At 32.5% G+C, this 25,910-nt stretch overlaps 3 protein-coding genes across 3 annotated transcripts; all 3 read left to right on the plus strand.

Moving 5' to 3' along the window:
- The first annotated feature begins 14,960 nt into the window (after positions 1-14,960).
- Positions 14,961-16,499, plus strand: LOC110932406 (replication protein A 70 kDa DNA-binding subunit C-like). The gene is made up of 7 exons (XM_035975982.1): positions 14,961-15,026; positions 15,209-15,476; positions 15,586-15,688; positions 15,833-15,963; positions 16,055-16,139; positions 16,269-16,372; positions 16,474-16,499. Exons 1-7 carry the CDS (start codon positions 14,961-14,963, stop codon positions 16,497-16,499), a joined length of 783 nt encoding a protein of 260 aa, XP_035831875.1.
- Positions 16,500-18,714: 2,215 nt separating this feature from the next.
- On the plus strand, positions 18,715-23,698 carry LOC110869927. The gene is made up of 8 exons (XM_022119130.1): positions 18,715-18,808; positions 18,902-19,192; positions 19,290-19,505; positions 19,763-20,029; positions 20,153-20,591; positions 20,712-21,652; positions 21,810-23,027; positions 23,265-23,698. Exons 1-8 carry the CDS (start codon positions 18,715-18,717, stop codon positions 23,696-23,698), a joined length of 3,900 nt encoding a protein of 1,299 aa, XP_021974822.1.
- Positions 23,699-23,740: 42 nt separating this feature from the next.
- On the plus strand, positions 23,741-24,928 carry LOC110869928 (ATP-dependent DNA helicase PIF1-like). The gene has a single exon (XM_022119131.1). It carries the CDS (start codon positions 23,741-23,743, stop codon positions 24,926-24,928), a length of 1,188 nt encoding a protein of 395 aa, XP_021974823.1.
- Positions 24,929-25,910: the final 982 nt, after the last annotated feature.

Consider the following 25,910-nt stretch of genomic DNA (forward strand, 5'->3'; position numbering starts at 1 on the left):
TTAGCACTCTTCACTGGCATAGATTAAAGGGTAGGTGACGATCACCAATTGTGTCAACTACACAATTCTCGGTTTGGGGTCGCATGACGAGTGTTGTCAAGCATTGGGACGTTAACCCCAACTACACCCACTTTCACAACCGTAGAAGACGAATGCAGGGTAAACACTAACATTCGCTCTCGTGTCGCAAAAGTGATATTTGTCCTCAAATAAGAACCGTAGCCCGGCCCATGTAAGCATGGAAATCGCGGAACTACCCCTAACCAAAACCGTAGGCCTGGATGCAGGGTAAACACTAGCACCAGGGGTTCGGATAGATCAGTTCGGGTGTTCTTAATTTAGGGTGGCGTAGAATATCGTTTTTATTTGGGTTATATTTTAAAATTACGAGTTCGGGTCATTTTAAAATACTTGTACGGCCTATGGCATGAACATAGGCTATACAATTCCTTTGTAAAAATCAATTTTACGTTTCAATTTGTGACGACTTGAAACACCTTTCAATCACTCGACCGATTAATTTTAAATACCCTATTTAATCTAAGTTGGTCGTGTCGTAAATTTATTTTAATCAATAACTTTTATTAATTATGGTTTTCAAATTAACTTTTAATTTTTGTAAAACCAATTTTGATTTTTGTATTTTAAAATAAACTGTTTATTTTAAGTACCTAACCAATACTTATTAAACCTTTTATTAAAATTGTCGTTTTAATGATCGTGTATTAATTATTAATTTTATGTACGTAACAAACATCTCATGGCAAAACGCATAATAAAATAAATAAAGATGCAATTCCGGGTTCAGAATATGTTCGGTTCGTTCGAGCCCAAGAACATGAACCGAGCCCATTAAGTGTAGCACAAACCCTTTTGTGCTCCCACTTAATCTTGGATCCCATCCAAAAAAACTTTTTTTTTATAAATTAAATTTCCGATAAGAAGAAAAAAAGAATTTAATGACATCTGATTTCTTTTTAAATATATCGGTTTTATATTGAAATCACTATTTCAATATTTCCGGTTTTTTTTATTTACTTAACCGTATAGCTTCAAAACTAATTAGGTGCGCGTTTCATAAAAAAAAAAAATCTAAACCCGAATTTGCATAGTACGATCATTAAGCTAAACGAAATAGGTTAAGGCCAACAATTATTTCAAAGAGGACTTTGACAAGCGTTATTTTTTGACCTTAATAAAACTTGCCTATAACTATTATGCGTGACAGGTTCCTATGTCAAATCTACTCGATTTTAAGCATGCAATTCTATAACTTTTTTATAGATCTATAAACACTATAATAAAATTAGCCTACTTTGATTTGTAAGGTGGCTCTGATACCACTGTTGGAATTTTGGTGTAACTTTTAGAAAATAATTTTAGTCAATTTGTCAAACAAACTGAACGCAGCGGAAAACATGTACACGAGGTTCGGTTCTAAACCGTTTCCACCAGTGATCTCTTTACAATCAAAATAGGTTATAATAAAATTAAAGAATCGTGACATCCAAGAAAGACACCTTGGTTCAACGAACGATCTCGCTAGATGATCGTTGACCACGAAATATGATTTGTTCGTTTGAAACAATTTCAAACGAAACCTTTAAACTAAAAAAAAATAAAGTTCAAAACTATACTTACCTTTTTGCCAAATAAAAGAAACAAACACGTTCAGCTTTCCTTCCTTTGATGCAAGAAGTAAGAGCTTGATTTTTGTGATTATTCTTATTCTTGTTCGACCAAAAAGCCAGCCAACAACAGAACCTATTTGTTCTTTTTTTTTTTTTTTTGCAACCAGCCAAGTATTAGAGATCCATCCTAACTATATGGATGCATATATGAGACTAAATTGGAAGTAGTTAATTAAAGATATAATATGTATATCTTTTATTTAAAACCAACATTAGAATTGTAATCTAATCACAACTCCACATAATTATCTCATAATTATAACAATAATCTCATTACTTTTAATTATCTAATAATTAACAATATTTATTATAATTAACAAATTAATTATAATATTAAATCCGGCTCTCCGTAATTATTCTAAATAATTACCTGTTTCTTTCCTTATGCTTATTATTTCGTGATCCGGTGATTAACGATTAAAACACCGTTAAATGTTCGTTGCCCAAAGTGTAACTCTTTGGGTCGTACCTTGACGGCAACATTGAATTATAATTGACAATTGAACAATATATCCAACAGCCTCTGCATCCCGTTTTCTTGGCGTTGACCCTGGTCACCGAAGTTATAGTCATATGCCAATAGATGGTAGTTTTCTTCTTCTTCTTCTTCTTCTTCTTCTTGTTTTCTTGACTATTTTTGTTATATCTAATGAATCTTGTCCGATTTCAGATTCATATGATCAATCATGGCTAAGAATCATGTGTCCTAGGATTTCTTCGACCTCCTTCAAGATGACGATGAATGCTAAAGACAGACGCTTAGAGATGAATATACGTGGAGACAGGTGAAGGCCTGAATGTAGAACTTAAAATCCCAGTCGATACACATACACATAACGAGTGGTATCTCGAGGACATGAAGTTACCAGACATGACCACTAGTGATATCAAGAAAGAGATGAAAGATGGAATGTTAAGGGATGACATCATGGCTAACATAACCGGGAACGTCATCTCTACCTTCCGTGACATCACCGCTGAACACAGTTGGCCTTACTTTGGTAGTTGCTTTAGTTTCACCCTATCTATTGATATTCAGTGGATGAATTATATATACTGATTATTTATCCTGAAGTTCTTCAGATATGTTCTTTGATCGATCAGTTCTAGGCAAGGGATTATGCCCTGCGATAGCGAAGTTGGGGCCGCTTTATTCATTCGCAATCTATAATGAATTAGATCGGCTTCTAAATTCCCTACTCATACGGATGAGTGTGCCTGTGTTGGCCCCAAAATGGATCTTTGATCTCTAGACAATCGAATAACTTGAATATATAAACTGAGAATTTGTATAATGGAATGATTGAATGTAATGAACGAATTACAAATGAAACTATCTATCCCTATTTATAGTTTCTAAAGGGTGCGATCCAATAGACGCGTCCTTTCACGAACGGGTGCGTCTCTAAAACATGTGGATGTAATTAAATATGAAGGGGTGTGTCTTCTTGTCCAAGAGTCGTGTCCCTTCTCTATGTGTGGCTGAAATCGAATGGGTGCCTCCCAAGGGATTTCGCCACCCTTGGGGTGGTAGTTACCAAGTTCTGATTTGTCACAACTGCCCCTGAACTTTGTAACCGCCATGTAACCGCCACTCTTCTCTTTAATTACCATAAAACCCTTCTAGTTTAGGATGTGTAGGGATTATAACTTTCATTCACCCCCTAATCACGAACATCCTTGAGTTGTAGATCTTGAACTTTGATCAATTCCATCTTCTTGAAACTCCTCGGTATCCGACGTTTCACACGGATCTTCTTATTCACCAACCTTGCTCCTCACGAACCTTGTTTTACTTGAACTCGCTTCAAACGAACTTGCTTCACACTTGTCTTGACCGTACTTGATTTGTATCACACGAACCTTTTTTTTGTGTAGTTGTCTCAACACGAACTCCACCCGGTCTTGATTAACTTGCCCACTATCATATCACATGACTTGCATCCATCTCGCATAGATTTTGGATAATCTAACTCACCTAGATTTCTCTTGCGGTTGTATCACACAACAATTACTTCTTCTGACCCAGTCACAGGATACGCGCGTCTTCTCCTTGATTTATCTTCTTCACGGTTGTCTCTCACAACGTGTTCTTCATCATTGATTGCTCCCTTCACAGTTATCCTCGCATCACATGATTCTTCTTTCTTTCGACTCCCCACAAATCGACTACACTTTTCCACACGGTTTCGAATCACACAAACCTTTTTTGATGTCTCACCAATAGTATTCATTATTTCAATAACTTCAACTTTTTCTGCATTCACTGCACTTTTTTGTGCACTCACTGCAAATTATCTTCTTGTTTCCTGTATTCACTACATCATGTTTCCCTTTTCTGCATTCACTGCATCACCGTGTTTCTTTGCATGCACTGCATCTACAATTGTCTATTCGGCATAGCACTTTGTTTCTGATTGAAAAAAAAAACTTTCGAGCCTTCACTTGGTAATTCTAGATTCTTCGAACACACTTCAAATCACTCGAATGATTCCATCTTTACTCGCTTCTTCTTCACGATCGACTCACTCGATTTTCTTTTTCCCAATTGATTCGCTCAATTTCTTTTCTGTACTATGAATTTGACCTTCAAACCTTCACCTGCGAATAAAACTGATCGCGTATAACTACTGAATTAAATTCTGATTCTTCCTAGCACTCCAACGAAACAAGAAAACAACCCTGTTTTGTGCTCCTGTACTCGGTTTCATTCGCTCACGAACCCTAGTCTGATTGCTAACTTAGAATTCTCACAACCCTTACTTTCTTGTTTCTAAATTTCCTGACCACCAATACGAACCACTGTACTGGTAAAATTCAATTCTCTTGAATTCAACAAACTCTCAAATCTTTATCCCGCGAATAACCACAACGCATATTAATTGAATTCCTGACAATCTAATTCGCACTAAACCCCGGAATAAAAAAAACCTTAGATTCCTAACCCTGGTTCGATAACCTTGAACCCATAAAACTAAAACTTGCAAATCGAAAAATAGAATGATGAAACCTGATCGTGAATAACTCGGCGATTCGATGCCTTGCGATTCCCTTGCCTAGAGCCTGGCGCTCTGATACCAATTGTTGGCCCCAAAATGGATCTTTGATCTCTAGACAATCGAATAACTTGAATATATAAACTGAGAATTTGTATAATGGAATGATTGAATGTAACGAACGAATTACAAATGAAACTATCTATCCCTATTTATAGTTTCTAAAGGGTGCGATCCAATAGACGCGTCCTTTCACGAACGGGTGCGTCTCTAAAACATGTGGATGTAATTAAACATGAAGGGGTGTGTCTTCTTGTCCAAGAGTCGTGTCCCTTCTCTGTGTGTGGCTGAAATCGAATGGGTGCCTCCCAAGGGATTTCGCCACCCTTGGGGTGGTAGTTACCAAGTTCTGATTTGTCACAACTGCCCCTGAACTTTGTAACCGTCATGTAACCGCCACTCTTCTCTTTAATTACCATAAAACCCTTGTAGTTTAGGATGTGTAGGGATTATAACTTTCAGCCTGGACACGTGAATATGAAGTTATCCACCCAAGGTCTCCATGTGTCCCGTAGGATGTATGGACTGGAGAGAGAGGACGTGAAGACATTTTTCGATTACGACACTTTCTTCATCGAAGGAAAAACAAATAAGGAACACTATACTACAGGCATTCATTTACCTGAGGGCATCCATAACAAGAATTATATGATCAAGACACATATGAAAGATGGAGTATTTTATGCAACTCTTCCTCATGTGAAAAAGGAGGAGATCAAGATCAACTGAACTTTGTTTCCTCAATGAAGGTTAACCATGGTCTTTTGTATACTAATATATGACTATATTTATTGATTAGTTTGTTTGTTTGCAATGATGAAAACATAAACTTAAATTAGTTAGAGTTAATTACACAAATGGGTCCTGTGGTTTATATCTAATTTCGCCTTTGGGTACTAACTTTATTTTTTAACAGGTTTAGGTTCTATCGTTTCAATTTTGTAACACCTTTAGGTACTAACACCAAAATTAGTTAATTAATGACTAAAATACCCTTGCATTTTTTTAAGTTTATCAATGTAGCACATTTGGGTACTAACACCTAATTTTATTTAAGTTTAAATCAATTTTACAAAATATATTTATTTTTTTGATTTTCATCTTTTTATTATATCTCTTAATTAACATAAACTCTATTTATTTTTTTTATTTTCATATTTTTATTAAATTTCTTATTTAACATAAAATCTACTTGTTACACCAGTATTTTTTTTAAATAGATTTTTTAAATAAAATCTACTAGCTATATAGTTTTATGTAAATTAAATTTCTTACCAGTTTTAAATAATGTAAACCTTACTCGTTTTCATTCTTGGATATATATTATTATCAATCATTTCAATCCAAAATTGAAAACGAGTAAGGTTTACATTATTTAAAACGAGTAAGAAATTTAATTTACATAAAACTATATAGCTAGTAGATTTTATTTAAAAAATCGATTTAAAAAAATACTGGTGTAACAAATAGATTTTATGTTAAATAAGAAATTTAATAAAAATATGAAAATAAAAATAATAAATAGAGTTTATGTTAATTAAGAGATATAATAAAAAGTTGAAAATAAAAAAAATAAATAGATTTTGTAAAATTGATTTAAACTTAAATAAAATTAGGTGTTAGTACCCAAATGTGTTACATTGATAAATTTAAAAAAATGCAAGGGTATTTTAGTCATTAATTAACTAATTTTGGTGTTAGTACCCAAAGGTGTTACAAAATTAAAACCATAGAACCTAAACCTGTTAAAAAATAAAGTTAGTACCCAAAGGCGAAATTAGGTATAAACCACAGGACCCATTTGTGTAATTAACTCAATTAGTTAAAACACTTATTAAAAGAAAGATCACACTCGGGTCTTAGGTATGTGAAGCACCGATTAAAAGAATGATCACACCCTGGTTTCAATTCCGGTATGTGAAGTTGATCAAGTAACCTAGTTCTACAACTTTGAAGAATCACATAGACATGATCCTGTTAACCTAGGCAGTGGCGGATCTAAGAACTTTTTTAATGGGTTCCTTTTGATGGATTCTTACTAATTCTCACTATTTTTTTCCGAATCATACTAGGTTCTCACTAATTTTTCCTATTTTTTCTAAACCGAATGGGTTCCTGGGAACCCACAAAAGTAACCTAGATCCGCCCCTGAACCTAGGTAATTTGATAAGTCATGACAAGAAAAATTACTTGATTGTTATGATTAGCAATCCTAAACCGTATGTTACAATTAAAGTTTTATCTAAATGATTGCCATTTCAGATTCAATCAATGAATCAATCCCAATTGTTAATGATAAAGAAACTAAAGGCTATGGAAAACTATACCCAATTCTAGTTAAAATACAGGTTGAACTTAGCAAACCCAACGGTTGTATCCCATCAAAATCCATGCCTAGCTAAAACAAAGGTTGAACCCCCAGGATCTAGCCTTGCATCTGACACTAACCCTACATCCAGGTGTGATCTAGCCTTGCATCTCCATGACAACGTCTTCAAGTCTTGATTTGAAACACGAAAACACGAATGAAAGTGGAAACCCCAGGATAAAGGGTTGGTCCAGGACTGTTGTATGTAAGAAGTCAATCAAAACCCTAGGTCATTGGGCTAAATAGGTGACTAATTAAGCCGCCACAAATTTGAACTTTCATGCGAACTAGCGTAGGATTGGCTTAAAACTACGTCCATGCCAACTCCTACACCATTAACTTTATGTGTTATGCGAGTTGCTGCTACAATGTCTACAGTGTTATGACCACGACCGATGCGTAGTACTTAGCGGCCCCAGAATATTTTGTAGATGAAACCAGAAAACGTTTAAAAAAACTAAGGTAATATGTAACTAAAGTCATTGGTAACCGATTAACTTAATATGAACACATATCTACGGTGTTATGAGCATGACCGGTGTCTAGTACTTGGGCCACCCTGGGTGGTGCAAAATTTGCCCGTGATAGAAATTGTTCACGAGTGGAAAAGTACAAAACACCACCGCCACCGCCACCCACTCTCCATCACGCGTGGAACTTAATTCGCGTTATATTTTTGACGCGTTATGTTTTGATTGTTGTGAGGGAAATTGTTGGTTGGGGGGAAATTGTTAGGTGTGGTGGTGAGTGATAACCATTTCCACTAAGGTTGAACGTAGTGGGGCGGTATAGCCCCTTATAGCGCCGGAAACACCACCCCCCTGGGCGCTATGGCCCAAAAATTTTTTGAAGCGCTATAATTATCGCGGCGTGAAGAAGATTGAATTTGAATTTTTGACCGTTTACAAACGGTCATTTTAATAAAAAAAAAATTCATTTTATTTTTAAACCTTTCCTTTAAATCATTCTCCTCTCTTATTTTTTTACCACACACACTCAAACATTCTCATATCTTCCATATTTTTTTAGAATTCTTGATATTTTATACAATGAATCCATTCAACCGGGGCTTCATTCCTCCCCGATCTAGTGCGGACCCAAACCAAAGTGGTAATCCTACTCGCCCCGTGGCGCCGGTTCCCACTAGACCCAACCCTTTCGGCTCCGGTTTTCTCGATTACAATCAACAAAGTCCCGGGTTCATGAATCTTTTGAACCAACCGCTATCATGGGACCCTAATCTCTACGGGTGGAACCCAAATCAAAACACGGATGGGATGGGGTCGTCTCAAGCGTTTGGGTCGGCTCAAGCTTTCGGCTCCCCACTACACGAACCCGATGTTGTTCCGGAGACGCAACCCGAGGTACCGGATACGCAACCGGAGACGCAAAAAGGAAAAGGAAAAACAAAACGGGCACATAAAAAGAAAGTGGAAACCAACACCCGAGCGAAAAAAAAATGTGATAACGTGGGAGCCCGAAGAGGAGTATGCGTTAACCCGCACTTTCATCGATGTTTCGGAGGACCCGGTCATATGTATGTTTATTTTTTTTCTGTTTTTAAATTTATTTTCTGTTTTTTTTTTTATTTTCTGTTTTTTATTTTCTGTTTTTTATTTATTTTGTGTTTTTTTTATTTTCAGTTTTTTGTTTTTTATTTTCTGTTTTGTTTTTTTATTTTCTGTTTTGTGTTTTTTTCCGTTTTATATTTTATTTTCTGTTTTATATTTTATTTTCTGTTTTGTTTTGTTTTTTATTATTTTCTGATTTTTATTTTTTTTCTGTTTTTTATTATTTTTTGTTTTTTATTTTTTTCTGTTTTTTATTATTTTCAGTTTTTATTTTTTAAATTTTGAACTAACATTTTATATTGTTTTGTTTGTAGCAAACAATCAAAGTAAAACCGTATTTTGGAACCGAATACGAGAACTCTTTTTCGAGCTCATGGGTAGAGGAGAGGAATACCGCCTACCGGACTCTATATCGGGGAAGTGGACCGATATAAACAAGAAGTGCACAAACTTTCAAACCGTGTACCAACGCTTGTATTCCGGATGGAAAAGTGGAAGTAGCGATGAAGACATTACGCAAGAGGCATTGGTCGAGTATACGAACGCTAATGGCCATTTCCCGTACATGAAGTGTTGGCAAATCCTTCGCCATAGCCCCAAATGGGCCGTCGTATCTACTCCAAGTGGTCGTTCGGGAATACACGGCCATCAAAGAGGTCCAAAACAAACGAGTCGGGTGAACCCGAAACGCCAGCCTCCGACGCTCGAAACATCGGCTTGAACGAGGATATTCCGGATGACGAGCCGGTGGAGGAGCTACCAAGACCGCCCGGAAGAAAAAGTCGGGCGAAAAAACCCGAGTCGTCGTCGATGTCTATGGGAACGGATATGAGTAACGCATTTTCGGAGATAAACAAGCGGCTTCAAGACATACACGAACTCGGTAACAAACGTTTGGAGGAGAACCGCGAAGTTACGGAGATTATGCGGGATCGACAATGGGCTCACGACTTTGAGTTCTACTCCAAACCGCATGACCACTTAACGGGAAAAGCTTTGAAAATGGCGTTGGCACAAAAGGAGCGGATTGAAAAAAAATATAATCTTTGATTGTGTAATTTTTTTATGCTAGTTTAATGTTTTTTTTTTCTAGTTTCATGTTTTTTTTAATTTTATTGTACTTTTTTTTATTTAATTAAATGAATTTTATTTTTAAAAAAAGTTACAAATGAATTAAAAAAATAAAAATTAAAAAATGAGTAATGATTACACAGGGGCTTTATGACTACGGCCTCAAATTGCATAACGCCCCATAAAGCCCCGGGGTGACGTGGCATGCCACATGTCGCATAACGCCCCTAAAAGGGCTTTATGACTACACATGGCCTAAAAAGGTTCTAAGTGATGGAATAAAGGTTGATGACATGACGGAACTTGATTGGATGTTGGGAGTGATAGAATTTGTACAAGTGATGACCACCCCTACCCCCTTAGCGCCTCAGAATATTTTGTAGATGAAACGAGAAAACATTAAAAAAACAATTATAATCTATACAACCTAATAAAAGCCTTAATTAGGGGACACATGTCCACCTACTAGGGCCTCCATACCTCTTTTTCCCGCCAAAATACACATCTCCTCATATTCTTGCAATGACCCGACACGGGATCCACATACCCATTCGGGTCCTTAATATTCGTTCCATATTTAACACACTAAACCGTCTATCATTCCCATTTTTCTTTCTTCTCTTATACTCTTTGTGATTTTAGGGTTTTTTAACCTTCCTATCTATCGATCGACTGTCGATTATTCATCCGATCTAACCACGATTCTTGAAACATCGACGGTATGTACAGCTTCTCATCAGATCTAATTTTTTTATCTGTAATTTGTCATCAATTCTGATTTTAGGGTTTTTTTTTTTCCTTTTTGTACTTTGAATGTTCATAAGGTGTTATATCGATTCTTCGGACATACAAGGTATATATGTTCTTCCTGTAATACGTAATCTTTTAATCTGTTATCTTTTTTATCTATTGACTAATCATAGTCTTTTGTTATTGCCTTCCTTTTTTTCGATTCTTCATCAGGTGTTATAGATCTTCTTCAAACAAACAGGTTACTGCTTCAGAAATTATTTGATTTTATGAAGTTGTTTTTGATTATAGTTTTTTTAATTTTAAAATTTTTGAATATGTAATCATGATATTTTTTTTTTAACTGTTGTGTGTAGGTTTTGATTATGTCAGGAAGTTCATCAAGGTAATATTTATATATTCTACAATACAATATGTTTTGTACTACTCTTTATAATTATTGTGTTATATATGTAACTGTATTTATACAAATTTTTTAAATTGGAAATTATTTATATTTATTTGATTGTTATGATTTGATAAGTATTTTATATGTCTAACAGGTGTATTAGTAATTATTAATTATTAATGTACATTTTTTAATTAGGTTATTCTACATATCATCTCTATGAATTCATTTTATAGTTTTTTTTACATGGTTGTTGATTTTTAAAATTTTTTAGGTTTATTGAAAGATTTAAGTTTGTGTTTATAATCTGTATAATATGTATGTGTATTTTGTTTTGTTAGATATGTTTATGTTTATGTTTATCTGAATGTTTATGTTTATCTGAACGTAATATAATTTTTATAATTCAAATCAGTAGCAGGGAGCCATCTTTCTGTAGGCATTTGAGTAGAGCCGATGAATTTATTATGGTAATTCATAATTTCTAACATATATTATATTTATATATATTTTTCCTTTTCATTATATTCCTTTGTTTATTATATTTTTTTAATTAAAATTTATTTTCAATTGTTTTATTTATAAGGCTCTTCCCTCTCACGCGACGACTAAATTATGGGGTGTCTATATGGCTCCTACTAATGTTCATATAGAAACAGACGACGGCCGTAAATTTACTGTTTACATAAGTGAAGCAAAAGGAATCTTTTTCCTTTTCCATGGTTGGTCTGATGTCATTACACATTTAGGAATTAAAGCTGGCACTTTTGTAATCTTCACTCCTTTGGATTCTACAACATTCAAGTTAACATACTGTGTAAATGGTTCGAGTTCTATTTGTTTCTGGTCATCCATTGTAGCTACGCCTTCTCAATTTACTGTAAGAATATTTTTTAATATATCTATATTTTGCTTATTTTTTCGTTATATTTACATTTTTTCATAATTGTTTACAAGTCTTATGTTTATTTAAAATTTGTGTTTTCATTTATACAGGTGATACCTGATTCTGTCCTTTCAAAGTCTCATGATTATACGGTTGCTGATATAATTTCAACTATGTATTTAGGCAATAAAGAGTTTCATGTTAAAGTTCAAAGTTGTAATGGTAAAGTCTGCTTTACAGCGGGTATTGATGTGATAGTTACTCAACATCAATTGGAGGCCGGTTCTTATTTTTTATTTACAAAATGGTTTGGTCATTCTTTCCATTTAAGAGTATTTGATAAAAATGGTATTGAACTGAACTTTGATCATGTACATGTCGATGATGTAAGTATTTTTTTTTGTTTATTATTTATATTTAACATATAAATATAATAATAGATTATTTGAATTATTAAATCTAACAAATTTTATATGTAAGTTTCAGGTTGATATTGCACCTATTGATTCTCTTCAAGATCTGCCTCCCACTGCTGTTGCTGAACAAGCCACTGGACATATTATTCGTTTTGTTCGAATGGCTGCTGACTATTTTGTAAGTTGTAATATCTTTTTAGTTACTAATAAATATTAAATATATACTTTTTTTTACATAATACATAACTTATATAAGATATAAGATTGATGTTTTTATTAATTTAAATTTTTAAATAAAATACAGCGGCTTCCTGATGATGTTTCCATAAAGGCTAAACTTGATTTGGGTGTTAAAAGTATCACAATCAGACTTTTGCATCTTAATCCTCAGAAGGAATTTCCTAATGGTACTATACGTCAAGCGAGACTCGAAGGTTATTGTTATGCATTAAGTAGTTGGTCGAGATTAATGAACATTGCTGGCATTAAGGTGGGTGACACGGTTTATTTTTGTTTTGACGAAACTGAACAAGTTTTGAGTGTAGAAAGGGTTGTTTCTCCTTTGAACCATATTTAGTACTCCTTTGACATTATGGGTTTGTTTTTTTTGGTTTTTATATGATACGTATATTAATTACTTATGTCTATACAATTTTATCACAAACTTTATAGTTTTAAACTTTTAGTTATTACAATTTATATTATCTGACCTATATTTGGACTATTAGTTTGTGTTCCCATTATTGAATTGCCCGTTATCCTAATATCAAGTTATATTAAATTTTTACTGTGTATGATTAGAATAGAAAAACAATGTTTAAAAAGATTGATCCAAATAAACCATAAATAAATAAATTTTACAATATTAATCCATATTACATATAGAAAACATTTGTTAATAACTGATGTTAACATCATAGTTATCATAGTTAGTAAATATAAATAAACATATTAAGATATTTTACCATGTCTGTTTATTACTCTTTATTATAAACCTAAATATTTTGAGTTAGATTATACATTAATTAATAAAAATGTAAATCGGAAAAGTGATTCATATATCTGTCTTCTTCATACTGTTCGCTTTTATCTATATAAGCTTAATATAAAATATAAAATGTTTACCTCATTTTACAATTTCAACGTTAAAAAATTATTAATTTTGACTGATTTTGTATTGTATGCACCATAAATTATTTGAACATATTCTTTTTAATATAAGATTTGTTTGAGTTGTTGTTTTTTTTCTTATTTTTAATTTTAATTTTAGCCTGTATCTGTTTTTCATTGAATATCTGTTGCATGGTTGATAATTAACATTACTGTTGATTTTCAGTATAGAATCTGCTGTCTAATTCGCATTCAAACATGTTTTTGTAGGTTTATAGTATTCCTGTGCCGTCTACATTGATGTATACATTAAGGTATATGCTTTTTTACTAACGTATTGTATTATAATATCCCTGTCACTTATTCAGTAAGGTATATTTCCAATTCAAACCTGTTTTGTTAAGAAGAAACGTTCAGTTGAATAAAAAAATCAGGCAAAGTGTTTTGCTTGGAACATAGAGGCGTCATTGATATTGCCAAGGAGTCTCAGGAAATGTTAAGTTATATAATTTTCTTACACTCCTCGGCAATGTCAACGACTCCTAAAAAAAGTTCCTTCGAATCTCTCTGACTGATACCTTCATCGACAGATTGTTTCTTTTTCTCATCACAGATTTCCTATATATTCCTTTCAATACTTAACCGCCCTGTTTTCATTATATATGGAAAATTGTTTATAATTTAATGTTTCAAACGTTAACTTGAGAAGCGTTCTCTTTTTTTTGTTCATCATCAGACATCCAAATACAAGCATCGGTAAGTATATTGCACCTCTCTTTCACATTTGTATATTTTATTATATATAACCACAATTATAGTTATTTGCTTTTTATGTTCTATTTAAATGATTCGATTATACATTAATAACAAAAACTGTACATCGGAAAAGTGATTCATATAAATGTCTGCTTCATACTGTTCAATCATATCTATATATCTATATATCTATATCTATATATCTATATATCTTTATATATCTATATATATATATTGAATACAATAAGTAAAATAGGTTTATTTATTTTTAGAAACAATATGTAATTTTTAGGAATGGTGATTACTGTATTATTTACTTATATAACAACCGTAAATTTTGTTTATGTTACTAATGATACACGTAAAATATTCATTTATTTTTGGAAAGAAGTTTCAAATTGATTTTATCAATAATAATTCGTTATTATATTTTTTTAAAGAATTCAAAGTCATACTATCCATATTCAGTTTTTTAGTATTTTTTTGGTATTGATTTAGAAGATGTTGTTGATTGGATCTTGATTGCTGTTTGCTGATGCTGATATTGAGTCTTGATGCTTGATTATTCAAAATTTATCATTTTTATTATAATAATTGATTGTTTCCTTATATACCTTTTCATTTTGGTACTATAAATATTATTTCAAAACTTCATCCATTTCCGCATTGTGTCATTCATATTACTGCATTATTTGGTTACGTTCAAATTTTTCATCGTACAATTTTTATAGAACCATATTATAAACTTCTTTGACTTCTTTGATTTAAAAGATTTCTTATAAACTATTTCTGTATTTCGAAAATTGTTATGCATTTTGTTTATTTTACTTAGATTCATATTCTTTAGTTATCTTGATTCGTATATTGAAATACGTTTTATTTCGTCTGATAGATATAATGGAGAACCATAACATTACTATGTTCAGAGCTGTTGATGCCTTTCAAGAGCGGTTTTCTGTCAAGGTTAGGGTGATCAGGGTTTAGGAACACCCTGAAAGGAGGAATCCCAGTCAGTTATACTCATTTGACATGATTCTAATGGACGAAGAGGTATATTTATTTTATTTTTATCAAATTTTAAATATATATATGAATTTTTTTTTAAATTTATACTTTATTAAGTATAATTTTCATACGTTATACAGGGGACAAAGATGGAGGCAACATGCTTGAATAGAGTTTTACCACAATTTCGCCCGTCATTAGTTGAAAAGAAATGTTTGATTATCAGGAATCCAACTATAGGTTTTAATAACTCTACGTACAGGTATGTTGACAATCAAAATAGGCTATGTTTCCAGGGGACAACCGAAGTTATTCCATGTGAGGATATTGGTGGATCACCGTATGGTTTTGATTTCTTGAGTTTTGCGGACCTCTTGAACAGTAATGGTATTTCAAACTCTACAGTAGGTATGTATGTTATAGTATTTTTTAAGAAGATGTTACTCTTTTTTTAATTAATATTTTTTTATTTTCATTGTGTGGCGTCTTCTTATTGATCTATTTTTTATTGTTGTAGATGTTATTGGTTATTTGGTTCGATCATTTCCTAAAAAGACTGTAACTAACAAATTAACTGGAAAGCAGGCTGTTAAGGTTACTATAGAGATATCTGATCTGGAGTAAGCAATTAACCCTTATCTTAAAATCCAGTATACATATTATTGTTACAATTAATATGTTTGTATATTTTTACCATACTTATATAATGAAACTTATCCAACTTTATTTATACCATTTTTTTATGAATTTGATTAATTACTTAGGGGTCGGACGGTATTTCTTACTCTGTGGGATCAATACTGTGATAAAGTTTTGTCATTTTTTGAGAGTATCAAGGGAAAAAATATTCATGCAATCATTATATTGCAGTTTGGCAAGGTCAAGTGGTGGAATGGTTTGTTTTCTTTCTTTAATAACTTTTTTTTATTAAAATCTTACTTATTTTATATATTTGTTATTTCTAACATTCAACTGTTTATTTATAGGGGTTGCGTATGTTAACAATTCATACACCGTTAGTCGTCTTTTTTGCAATCATGATTGTCCTGAAGTCGATGAGTTCAGAAACCGGTATGAAAAAAAAAATTGTACACATTATTTCTTATCTATCTTATCTATTGAATTAATTGAATTAATATCCATATTATGATGAATGTATAACTTATAAAAATATACATTTATATTTTTTCTATTCAACAGTTTGTTTGAAAATTCTATTGAAGTCAGTGAATCCACGAGCCTTGGTTCCATGGCAAAATCTGTTGAAGAGGAAATCTTGCAAAGCAAAGACTTTATGAATATTTGTGATGTCTTTTCGCTTAAGACGGTATCATTTTTTGATAATTTAAAACTTTTCCGTAAAACTTTACTTTATATTTTTTTATGTTGTCATATACATATGCAGGTTTGCAAGGTCATTATTCTGGGTAATATACTGGGTGTTTACAAAGATGAAGGATGGTTCTATGAGGGTTGTAATAGATGTAACAAGAAGATCAACAAAGTTGTTAATCTGAGTGATGACACTCAGGAATCAGGTTCAGCTGTTACAAAGGAGGTTCTTACCTGTGTATCTGATCGTTGTGCTTTTAAAACTATAACTTCTTCACTCAAGTAAGACAATAGACCTTTTGAACCCTCAAATTTTTTAAGTATAACATTTGTTTTTGGTTTTAAAATATGTACTTATGCTATCAATAGGTTTAAGATTCAACTTAGAGTTCAAGACCCATCAGCTTCTGTTACACTTACTTTGTTTGATCGTGAAGCACGGAAGTTGTTAGGAAAGTCTGTTGATGATATTCTTACTGCTAACCCTGAATTTGTAAGTTTTATTTTTTGTATTAAAATTGGTTATGTTTTGTATGTACAAAAAATTCATCATAAATGATAAAATATTTTACTATTTTTCAGCGTTCTGATTCCATGAAGATTCCTGCTGAAGTTGACACATTGGTTGGCCAGACTGCTGCTTTTAAAATTGATGTTACTGGCTACGTCTTGAAGTATAACATCCATAAGTACGGTATACTGAAGCTGACTGTGGATCCTAACGTTATATCTGTTCTTCAAGAGAAGCAATCCTCTTCACAGATAACTGTATGTTATATAAATTTTTTTACCTTATTGATTTACGTTTAAAATATTTTACTTTCCTGTAGTTTATATTTTTTTTATATGAACAAAATATGCAGTCTTCTCAAAATATGTCTGTCAATGTTGATGCTTCAGAATTTGAATCTCAGACATCTGATGGTTTCAAGGTATTCGTGTCAAATTTTGTTTTCTTCCTCTTTGTTTTATTATATATATGTTCAAATATGATATGCAATTGTAACCTGTTACATTTGTCTTTTGTTAGAACTCTGCTTCCAAAAGAATCGAAAACACTACTCCTGTGTCTAACATGGCGAGCACCGTTTCACCTGTTTCATTGGATCTCACTGATACTCCTGATTCCATGTTAGCTAAGGATGAAGTGAAGCGAAACTTGGTTCAAGTCTACGATGTTGAAGAAGATTCTCACACATCTGCAACGAAGATCCAAAAGACTGGAGAGGTTCAGGATTTCAACAGTGCGGAGAAGAGGAAACTCTTAATTCCTAAAGTTGAGAAATAGTTTTCAAGTTTTCATAACATTAAGATATTTGGTGACTTTTGAGAAGTTGGTTTTTGTTGATGTCGTCTATAACAATTGATTGTTTGAATTCGTGGTTTGGATTTATGGTTTTTCTTTGATGGTACGGACAATACATGTTATGAATTTCCAAAGTTGTGATATTTGATTTCGAGTAATAATTTTTATTTTAATGTACCTGTTTTTTTTATTTCCTTAACACTATTTCTTCCGGACAATACATGTTTTGAATTTCGAAAGTTGTGATATTTGGTATCGAGTAATAATTGTCATTTTAATGTACCTGTTTTTTTTCTAATAATTATTGTTTGTCTTTTTTTTTTACATTTCAGTTAAGACTAATTAATAGTATATGGGTATTTTTTATGTGGTTTTTAGTATAACAAATCATTTGTCTTTGAACATTTATTATGATAACAACTATCGAAATTTTACAATCTGTAGAAAAAACAAATAAGATTTTTTTAAGTATATTTTTTACATGACTTTATGGTGTCCACTATTAGTTACTAAAAAATATTTTGTTTAAATATGGTCATGTGTGCTAATTATAGAAAGCATACCTATCGGATATGTGATTTTGCTACATTCCATATGTATTTATGATCCAACTAATAAGTTATTTAAAAAACGGCTAATTACCTATAATGTAGATTTCTTAAATTTAGGGTACACCATAATGCATTATTTCTTAATTACTATCAATTAAATTTATATCCATATTTAAGGTTATTTCCTTTTCACTACTTGAATACACTCTCATGTATTCTTATTTATATGTACCTCATTTCTTCTCACAACAAAGAACATCATCATCGAATTTGACAAAGTATGAAATAGTGTTCTATTATGCTTACCGGTTTCATGTGATATTAGGTACGTGTTCTATCCTCATTATACATTTACTTTATCTATCTTTATATATATATATATTATTTATTATATATATTATATATAAACTTATGTCCAACAATATATGACAACTAATTACAGTTTGCATTTTAGAAAATGTCTCACATTCGTAAAGGTTCATCCGCATCAAGTCCCGATTTACGTAACATAAATGTTACTTCAGGAACTCCTTTGTCTGATATATCTAACGGTATGTTCTATAATTTTTTTTTTTTTAGATATTATTAATTCAATTATCGTTTCAGTTCATTTCATTGTTTTACTAATTCATATATCATCTCAGTTGATACATGCAGCAACATTGACAAACCTGAAGCTGTACAAAGAACAAAAGCTAGAAGAATATATTCCAACAGTAAAAGATTCAATACAACCTCATCGCAGACTCAATCCACACTAAATTATTCAACTCATAATAATAAAGAAAATGTAACTTCAAGCACATCTACCGTGTATAACAGATCATTAGTTACGCCTGGGATAAACATCAATTTTTCCTCTGGTATATCATATTCGGAAACTCATAATACGAATCTTCCTTTTTCAACAAATCCTTCACATGATATTTCCAATGGTATTTTCAAATCTATACTACTTACTTTATTACAAAATTTATATTTATATAAATTTAACTAATGTATATGTCATTTGAGTTTCTATACGTGATGTAGACAAGGATGAGGCTGCAAACAGAAGGAAGGCCAGACGTATATACTTGAATAGCAAAAGATTGAATAAAAATTCAACACAGACTCAATCGTCACTAACTTCTTATACGCCAAATAAAGAGAATATTAGTCCGAACACTACTTTTACGTTGAATAGATCCTCTTTTAGCGTCCTCTCAAGTATCAATGTCTCTTCCGGTTCATCTAAATTCAATTCAGGTAATGCGCGAGTAATGTTGTTTTTAACATATTATGTAATAAAGTGTTTTTTCTTATATCATCAAGTGTTTTATAAACCATAACAACTTTATATCTCTCAAATTTTACTAATTCATGTCATTTATGTACATTAATTTTATTTTAGTTACCAATATTATTATCAAGCTTTTTAATATATAGTTAACGAAATTATATATTTTTTTAAGTATGTTTTTTATTATATGATTTTATATCATTTGTTATAATAATTTTTATAGGAAACATTGCATCTTCCAGTGGTATCCCAAGAAACATTACAAGCAACTCAGCATCAGTCATGATACCTTCTTCATCGTCTACAATTCCACCAAATACTGTTATAGCATCAGATGAACCTTCACCATTGATAAGAATGTCATCAGGAAAGCGGAAATTAGTAAGAAAACGACGAAACTTAACACCTATACCTATTATTGATTTGACAACAGATGATGATAACGAGGTTGCTGATATCATTGATCAACATTTAAAAGGTGTTTCAAAAGGTATAGTTAATCCTCTTTTATTTAATACTACTTCAATTATTTATTTTCATATTGTTTTTGGGATACATAGATTTATTACTTTTAATAACATTAATCTTTTAACTGAAATAAACAAATGTACAGACTACTTGGATCATGGTGACCAGATTATCGTGTGTCGAACGTGTAGCGCAAAGCTATGGAAAGCAGAGGCGGATAGGGGAGAACAGAAGCGAAATAAACCTAACTATTTCCTTTGCTGTTCATACGGCAAAGTTTTGTTACCTGATTTTAAGCAGCCTCCTGAAAATTTGAAAGATCTATATGTTGGCGTCAGTGCGAAGAGCAAATTCTTTTTAAAAAACATTCGTCGTTATAATTCTATGTTCTCATTTACATCTATGGGAGGAAGGATTGACAAAACTATCAACCGTGGAAATGCACCTTATGTCTTTCGATTAAGTGGTCAAAATTATCATACTATTGGGAGTCTATTACCTGATGATGGAAAGGAGCCAAAATTCAGCCAGTTGTATATATACGACACAGATAATGAAATATTTAATCGACAAAATGCAGTTGGGTATGTATTAATTTCATAGTGTTTATAATTACCTATAATTGTCGATTTATTTTATATGATATTAATGTTAGTAATACATATATAATCACTATTAATCCATACATTTTGTTACTTTTATAGGGGCTCAAACACTTCTTTTACAATAACTGAGTCAGCTTTTGATGTTCAGATCATTGAGGAACTTACACTTATGTTAGACACTAACAACGCTTTGGTTAAAATTTATCGACAAGCTAGAAATTGTTTAAACGAAAACCCTTACATCGACTTGAAGCTTTGTCTAATTGGTAAAAGATCCAAAGATGGTAGGACATATAACCTTCCTGAAGCTTCTGAAGTTGCTGCATTAGTTATTGGAGATCTGACTCAAGCTGTTGAGAATCGTGATATAGTAGTGAAAACAAGATCTGGTCGGATTGAGCGCATAAGTGAATTACATCCTTCTTATCTTTCTCTACAATACCCTCTTTTATTTCCATACGGAGAAGATATGTACAGGGTTGACATTCTTCATAGAGGTCTCAATCCAGACACGAACAGCAAACGTCCAATGTGTACTATGCGTGAGTTCTTTGCTTATAGACTACAAGATCGTGTCGATAAGTTTTCTTTGATTCATAATGCAAAAAGACTTTTCCAACAATTTGTTGTTGATGCTTACACTATGATTGAGAGTGAAAGGTTGTTTTACATACGGCGACAACAAACTCATTTGAGGTCAGAAACTGTTCAGAATATTCAGAATGCAAGTAATGCTGGAAAAAAAGATATGTCAAAAATTGGAACACGTATCTTTATTCCATCTTCCTTCACTGGCGGTTCTCGATATATGATGCAAAATTACTTAGATGCAATGTCTTTGTGCAAATGGTTTGGGTATCCAGATTTTTTCATCACTATTACGTGTAATCCAAAATGGCCGGAGGTGCAAAGGTTTTTAAAAGATACAACGATAAGGCCTGAAGATAGACCGGACATTTTGTGTCGAATTTTCAAGATAAAACTAGATTCCATAACAAAAGAATTGAAAGAAGGCAAGTTGCTCGGTAGAGTTAATTCTGGTATGTTTATTTATACGATAACATCTAAAGGCTACTATTTTTAAATAACGTTACGTTTTTTTTATTAGTATTATTATTATTAATCTATATTTAATGTTGATAATATAAGTTACTTTTTCGTTCTAATTTATTATATATTTGTTGTTGTACTCTGTAGTTGTCTATACTGTTGAGTTTCAAAAACGCGGACTTCCTCATGCACACATATGTGTATTCATGCATTCTGACAGCAAGATTCTATCTGTTGACCAACTAGATCCAATCATTTCTGCCGAAATTCCAGACATAGCCGAGGATCCAGAGTTATATAAACTTGTGGCAGACTACATGATTCATGGTCCGTGTGGTCCTCTCAATATGAATTGTCCTTGCATGATCGATCGTAAGTGTTCCAAGAAGTTTCCTAAGAAATTTGTTAATGAAACATGTTTGGATAAAAAAGGTTTTCCAGTTTATCGTCGAAGGGATTCTGGCCTATCTGTTGTTAAATCACGTGTGAACGTAGACAATAGATATGTGGTTCCATATAGTAAAGTTTTGTTAAAAAGATACCAGGCGCATATTAACGTTGAATGGTGCAATCAAGTTGGTTCTATCAAATATTTGTTCAAGTACATTAACAAAGGCCCAGATAGAACTACTCTTAGAGTTGTTGAAAGTGGAAATCAGGATGAGCAGGAACCTGTAGTCGATGAGATAGAAAAGTATTACGATTGCCGGTATATTTCTGCATGCGAATCTGTTTGGAGGATCTTTTCATATGATATTCATTATCGATATCCCGCAGTTATTCGATTGCCGTTCCATTTACCTGGTCAGCAAAACGTAGTATATGGCGCAGACGATGACATTGACGAGGTTCTTAACAAACCATCTGTTGCTTCTACTATGTTCTTATCTTGGATGAAGTGTAATGAAAAATTACCTGAGGCACGTAATCTTACTTATGTTGAGTTTCCATCAAAGTATGTTTTTAAATTAAGAACTCGCAGTTGGGATATAAGGAAACGACATCCGTCAATCGGTAGGATTCATTCGGTGTTTCCTTCAGCTGGTGAAGCATACTACCTCAGAATATTATTGAACAAAGTAAAGGGACCAAAATCTTTTGAAGATATTCGTACTGTAAATGGTAATTTGTATCCAACTTTCAGGGACGCATGCTATGCGCTAGGGCTTTTGGACGATGATAACGAGTACATTGAAGCTATCAAAGAAGCTAATTTGTATGGAAGTGCTACTTATCTACGGACGTTATTTGGAACAATGCTGATGTCTGGTAGTTTGTCTAGACCTGATTTTGTATGGGAGAAAACATGGACGTATTTATCGGATGACATTTTATATAGACAAGAAAAACATTTGAATGTTGATGGTATGTCTTTTTTTTAATTTTTGCATGTTATCTAATATTCAATTAATATATTTATTAAATTAATTTTTTTTGTTGATAATTTTTTTATATGAATGAAATAAAAAAAACTTCATTTGTACAAAATTTTTTTTGTTATTTACCCTTCAAGTTCATTTATGTATATTTACCAAAATATACTTTAATATTCGACAGTACGAATTATTGTATTATTAAATACATCTTCAATTTTGTTTGCAGGTTTAAATTATTCTGACGAAGAAATAAAGAATTTGGCGTTGTTAGAGATTGAGAAGTTCTTACTTCGTAATAATTCATCTCTGAGGAACTATTCAAATATGCCTTATCCTGATGATGAGTCTATTTCTTCGTCTAACAATCGATTGATCAACGAGGAGTTATCTTATTTCCAAAATACCATGGAAGATGAGTTGAATAATATGTTACTACTTTTAACAGATGAGCAACGTAATGTTTTTGATCAGATTATGGAATCTGTTAGAACAAACAAAGGTGGTGTCTTTTTTGTTTACGGATATGGTGGCACCGGTAAGACCTTTCTTTGGAAGACATTGTCGGCAGCAATTCGAAGTAAGTCTGAAATTGTTTTAAATGTTGCTTCAAGCGGTATAGCTTCTTTGCTACTTTCTGGAGGTCGAATAGCCCATTCTTGATTTTCCATCCCTCTGAATCTAAATGAGGATTCTCTTTGCCGCATGAAGCCTGGATCTGAACTTGCGTGTCTTTTAAAAAAAACACAACTTATTATATGGGATGAGGCTCCTATGATTCATAAACATGCCTTTGAAGCATTGGATAGAACCTTAAAAGATATATTGATGCCTGATTGTTCAAATAGCGAAGCTTTACCATTTGGAGGAAAGGTAATTGTATTTGGTGGTGACTTTAGACAGATTCTTCCTGTTGTTCCTAATGGCTCTAGACAGGATATCGTGAATGCTTCCCTGAGTTCGTCATATATATGGAATAAATGCAAGTTACTAAGGCTAACAAAAAACATGAGGCTTACTGTTGGCATGAATCATGGTGATATTGACAAGACAAAAGAGTTTGCTAAATGGCTTTTGGATATTGGCGAGGGAAAACTTGGTGGTCGCAACGACGGAGAAGCTCTTATTGATATACCTCAAGAACTTTTGATTACTGAGTCCACTAACCCTATTGGTAATCTGATCAACTTTGTGTATCCGTCGATACTTGAATCGTTCAATGATCCAAATTATTTTCAGGAAAGAGCCATACTTGCTCCTAAGAACGACGTTGTTCACGAGATAAATGATACCTTATTAGCAATGTTTCCTGGTGATCATAAAGAGTATCTAAGTTCAGATTCCATTTGCCAATCTGAGAATGTAACTGACCATATTCGACACAATGTTTACCCCCCCGATGTTCTAAATGGTCTTAAGGTTTCAGGAATGCCGAATCATAAATTGGTTTTAAAAGTTGGTGTTCCTATCATGCTGTTACGTAACCTTGATCAGAAAAACGGTCTGTGCAATGGTACAAGATTACAAGTCGTAAAACTTGGTGATCGGATTATTGAAGCCAAAGTGATTTCTGGTAATAATATTGGTACTAGAACTTTTATACCAAGGATCAATCTTTCCCCCTCTGACAAACGAATACCTTTCAAGCTTCAAAGAAGGCAATTCCCGATAGCTGTGTGTTTTGCAATGACGATAAATAAAAGTCAGGGACAGTCGTTATCTAAGGTTGGTTTGTTTCTAAAGCAGCCTGTTTTCACTCACGGACAACTATATGTTGCAGTTTCAAGAGTCAAAAGCATGGATGGTTTAAGGATGTTAATATTAGATGTTGAGGGAAACGTTACTAATAAGACTACAAATGTTGTATACAAAGAGATATTCTCAAATTTATAGTTTTGATTCGAAGTTTCATTATTTTAATATTAATATCCAACTGTGATATTATTTATTCCTTTACTCCGAGATTTATATTTCCATTTTACTTTATATTTTTTTATACATTTCATTTGTAATATATATCACATACAACTTATAAAAATAATCTTAACCACATATAAACAAACACAAGTTAGTTTGTAAATAGATATATTTAAACATTGAAAACCAACAAGTACTTATGCATGATACCAACTGTTAATTACATTCAAATGTATGGTACTTTGTTAGATTATATAATAGTAGTTGTCTTTAACCATAAACTACCTACTAACAAAATAAAACATCATAACCATAGAAACTTTGTCCAAAAAAGAGTAAACCAAATAACATGATCACAAAACAGTTATCATTTGTTCAACACAAACACCTTCATGATTAGATTACCTGTTAACATGCATTAACCCCATCCACATTTGATAAGATCAGGAGATTTGATGAGCTTACAAATGTGAAATGCAGTCTATCACCCAAACAAAGTCCATTCTCCTTCATGAACATCGGCCAACCTTCGATTGCATACCTTACAGCATTTCCATTCTTTTGGCGCCTAACATTCATTTTGATTGTTTTTCCCTTCATGTTCCTCACGTTTAACTTATGAGATTTATTTCGGAATCCGGCTGCTCTTACAACATTAGCAGGCATTCTCTGCATGCAAATCGAAGTTTAAGAACTCATTCAGCCATATTCATGTTAAAATATTTCAGTCTATGATTTTTATGTCAAAAATACATACCATGCGGTTTTCTCCTTTCATTGTGAAATCATACTTTCCAATTTTCTCAACAGTAGTTGTTTTTGCAACAACTTTTCCTTCAACCTCCGCTATCTTTAATCCATGATCATCCCTCTTTCTTTTTTCCTTTACCTTTTTTTTGAACACATACATTATATTTAGAATAAAATCTAAGTTAATAATAAATGTTGATCACTACAT

The sequence above is a fragment of the Helianthus annuus genome, chromosome 8, assembly GCF_002127325.2.
Source record: "Helianthus annuus cultivar XRQ/B chromosome 8, HanXRQr2.0-SUNRISE, whole genome shotgun sequence".
NCBI lineage: Eukaryota > Viridiplantae > Streptophyta > Magnoliopsida > Asterales > Asteraceae > Helianthus > Helianthus annuus.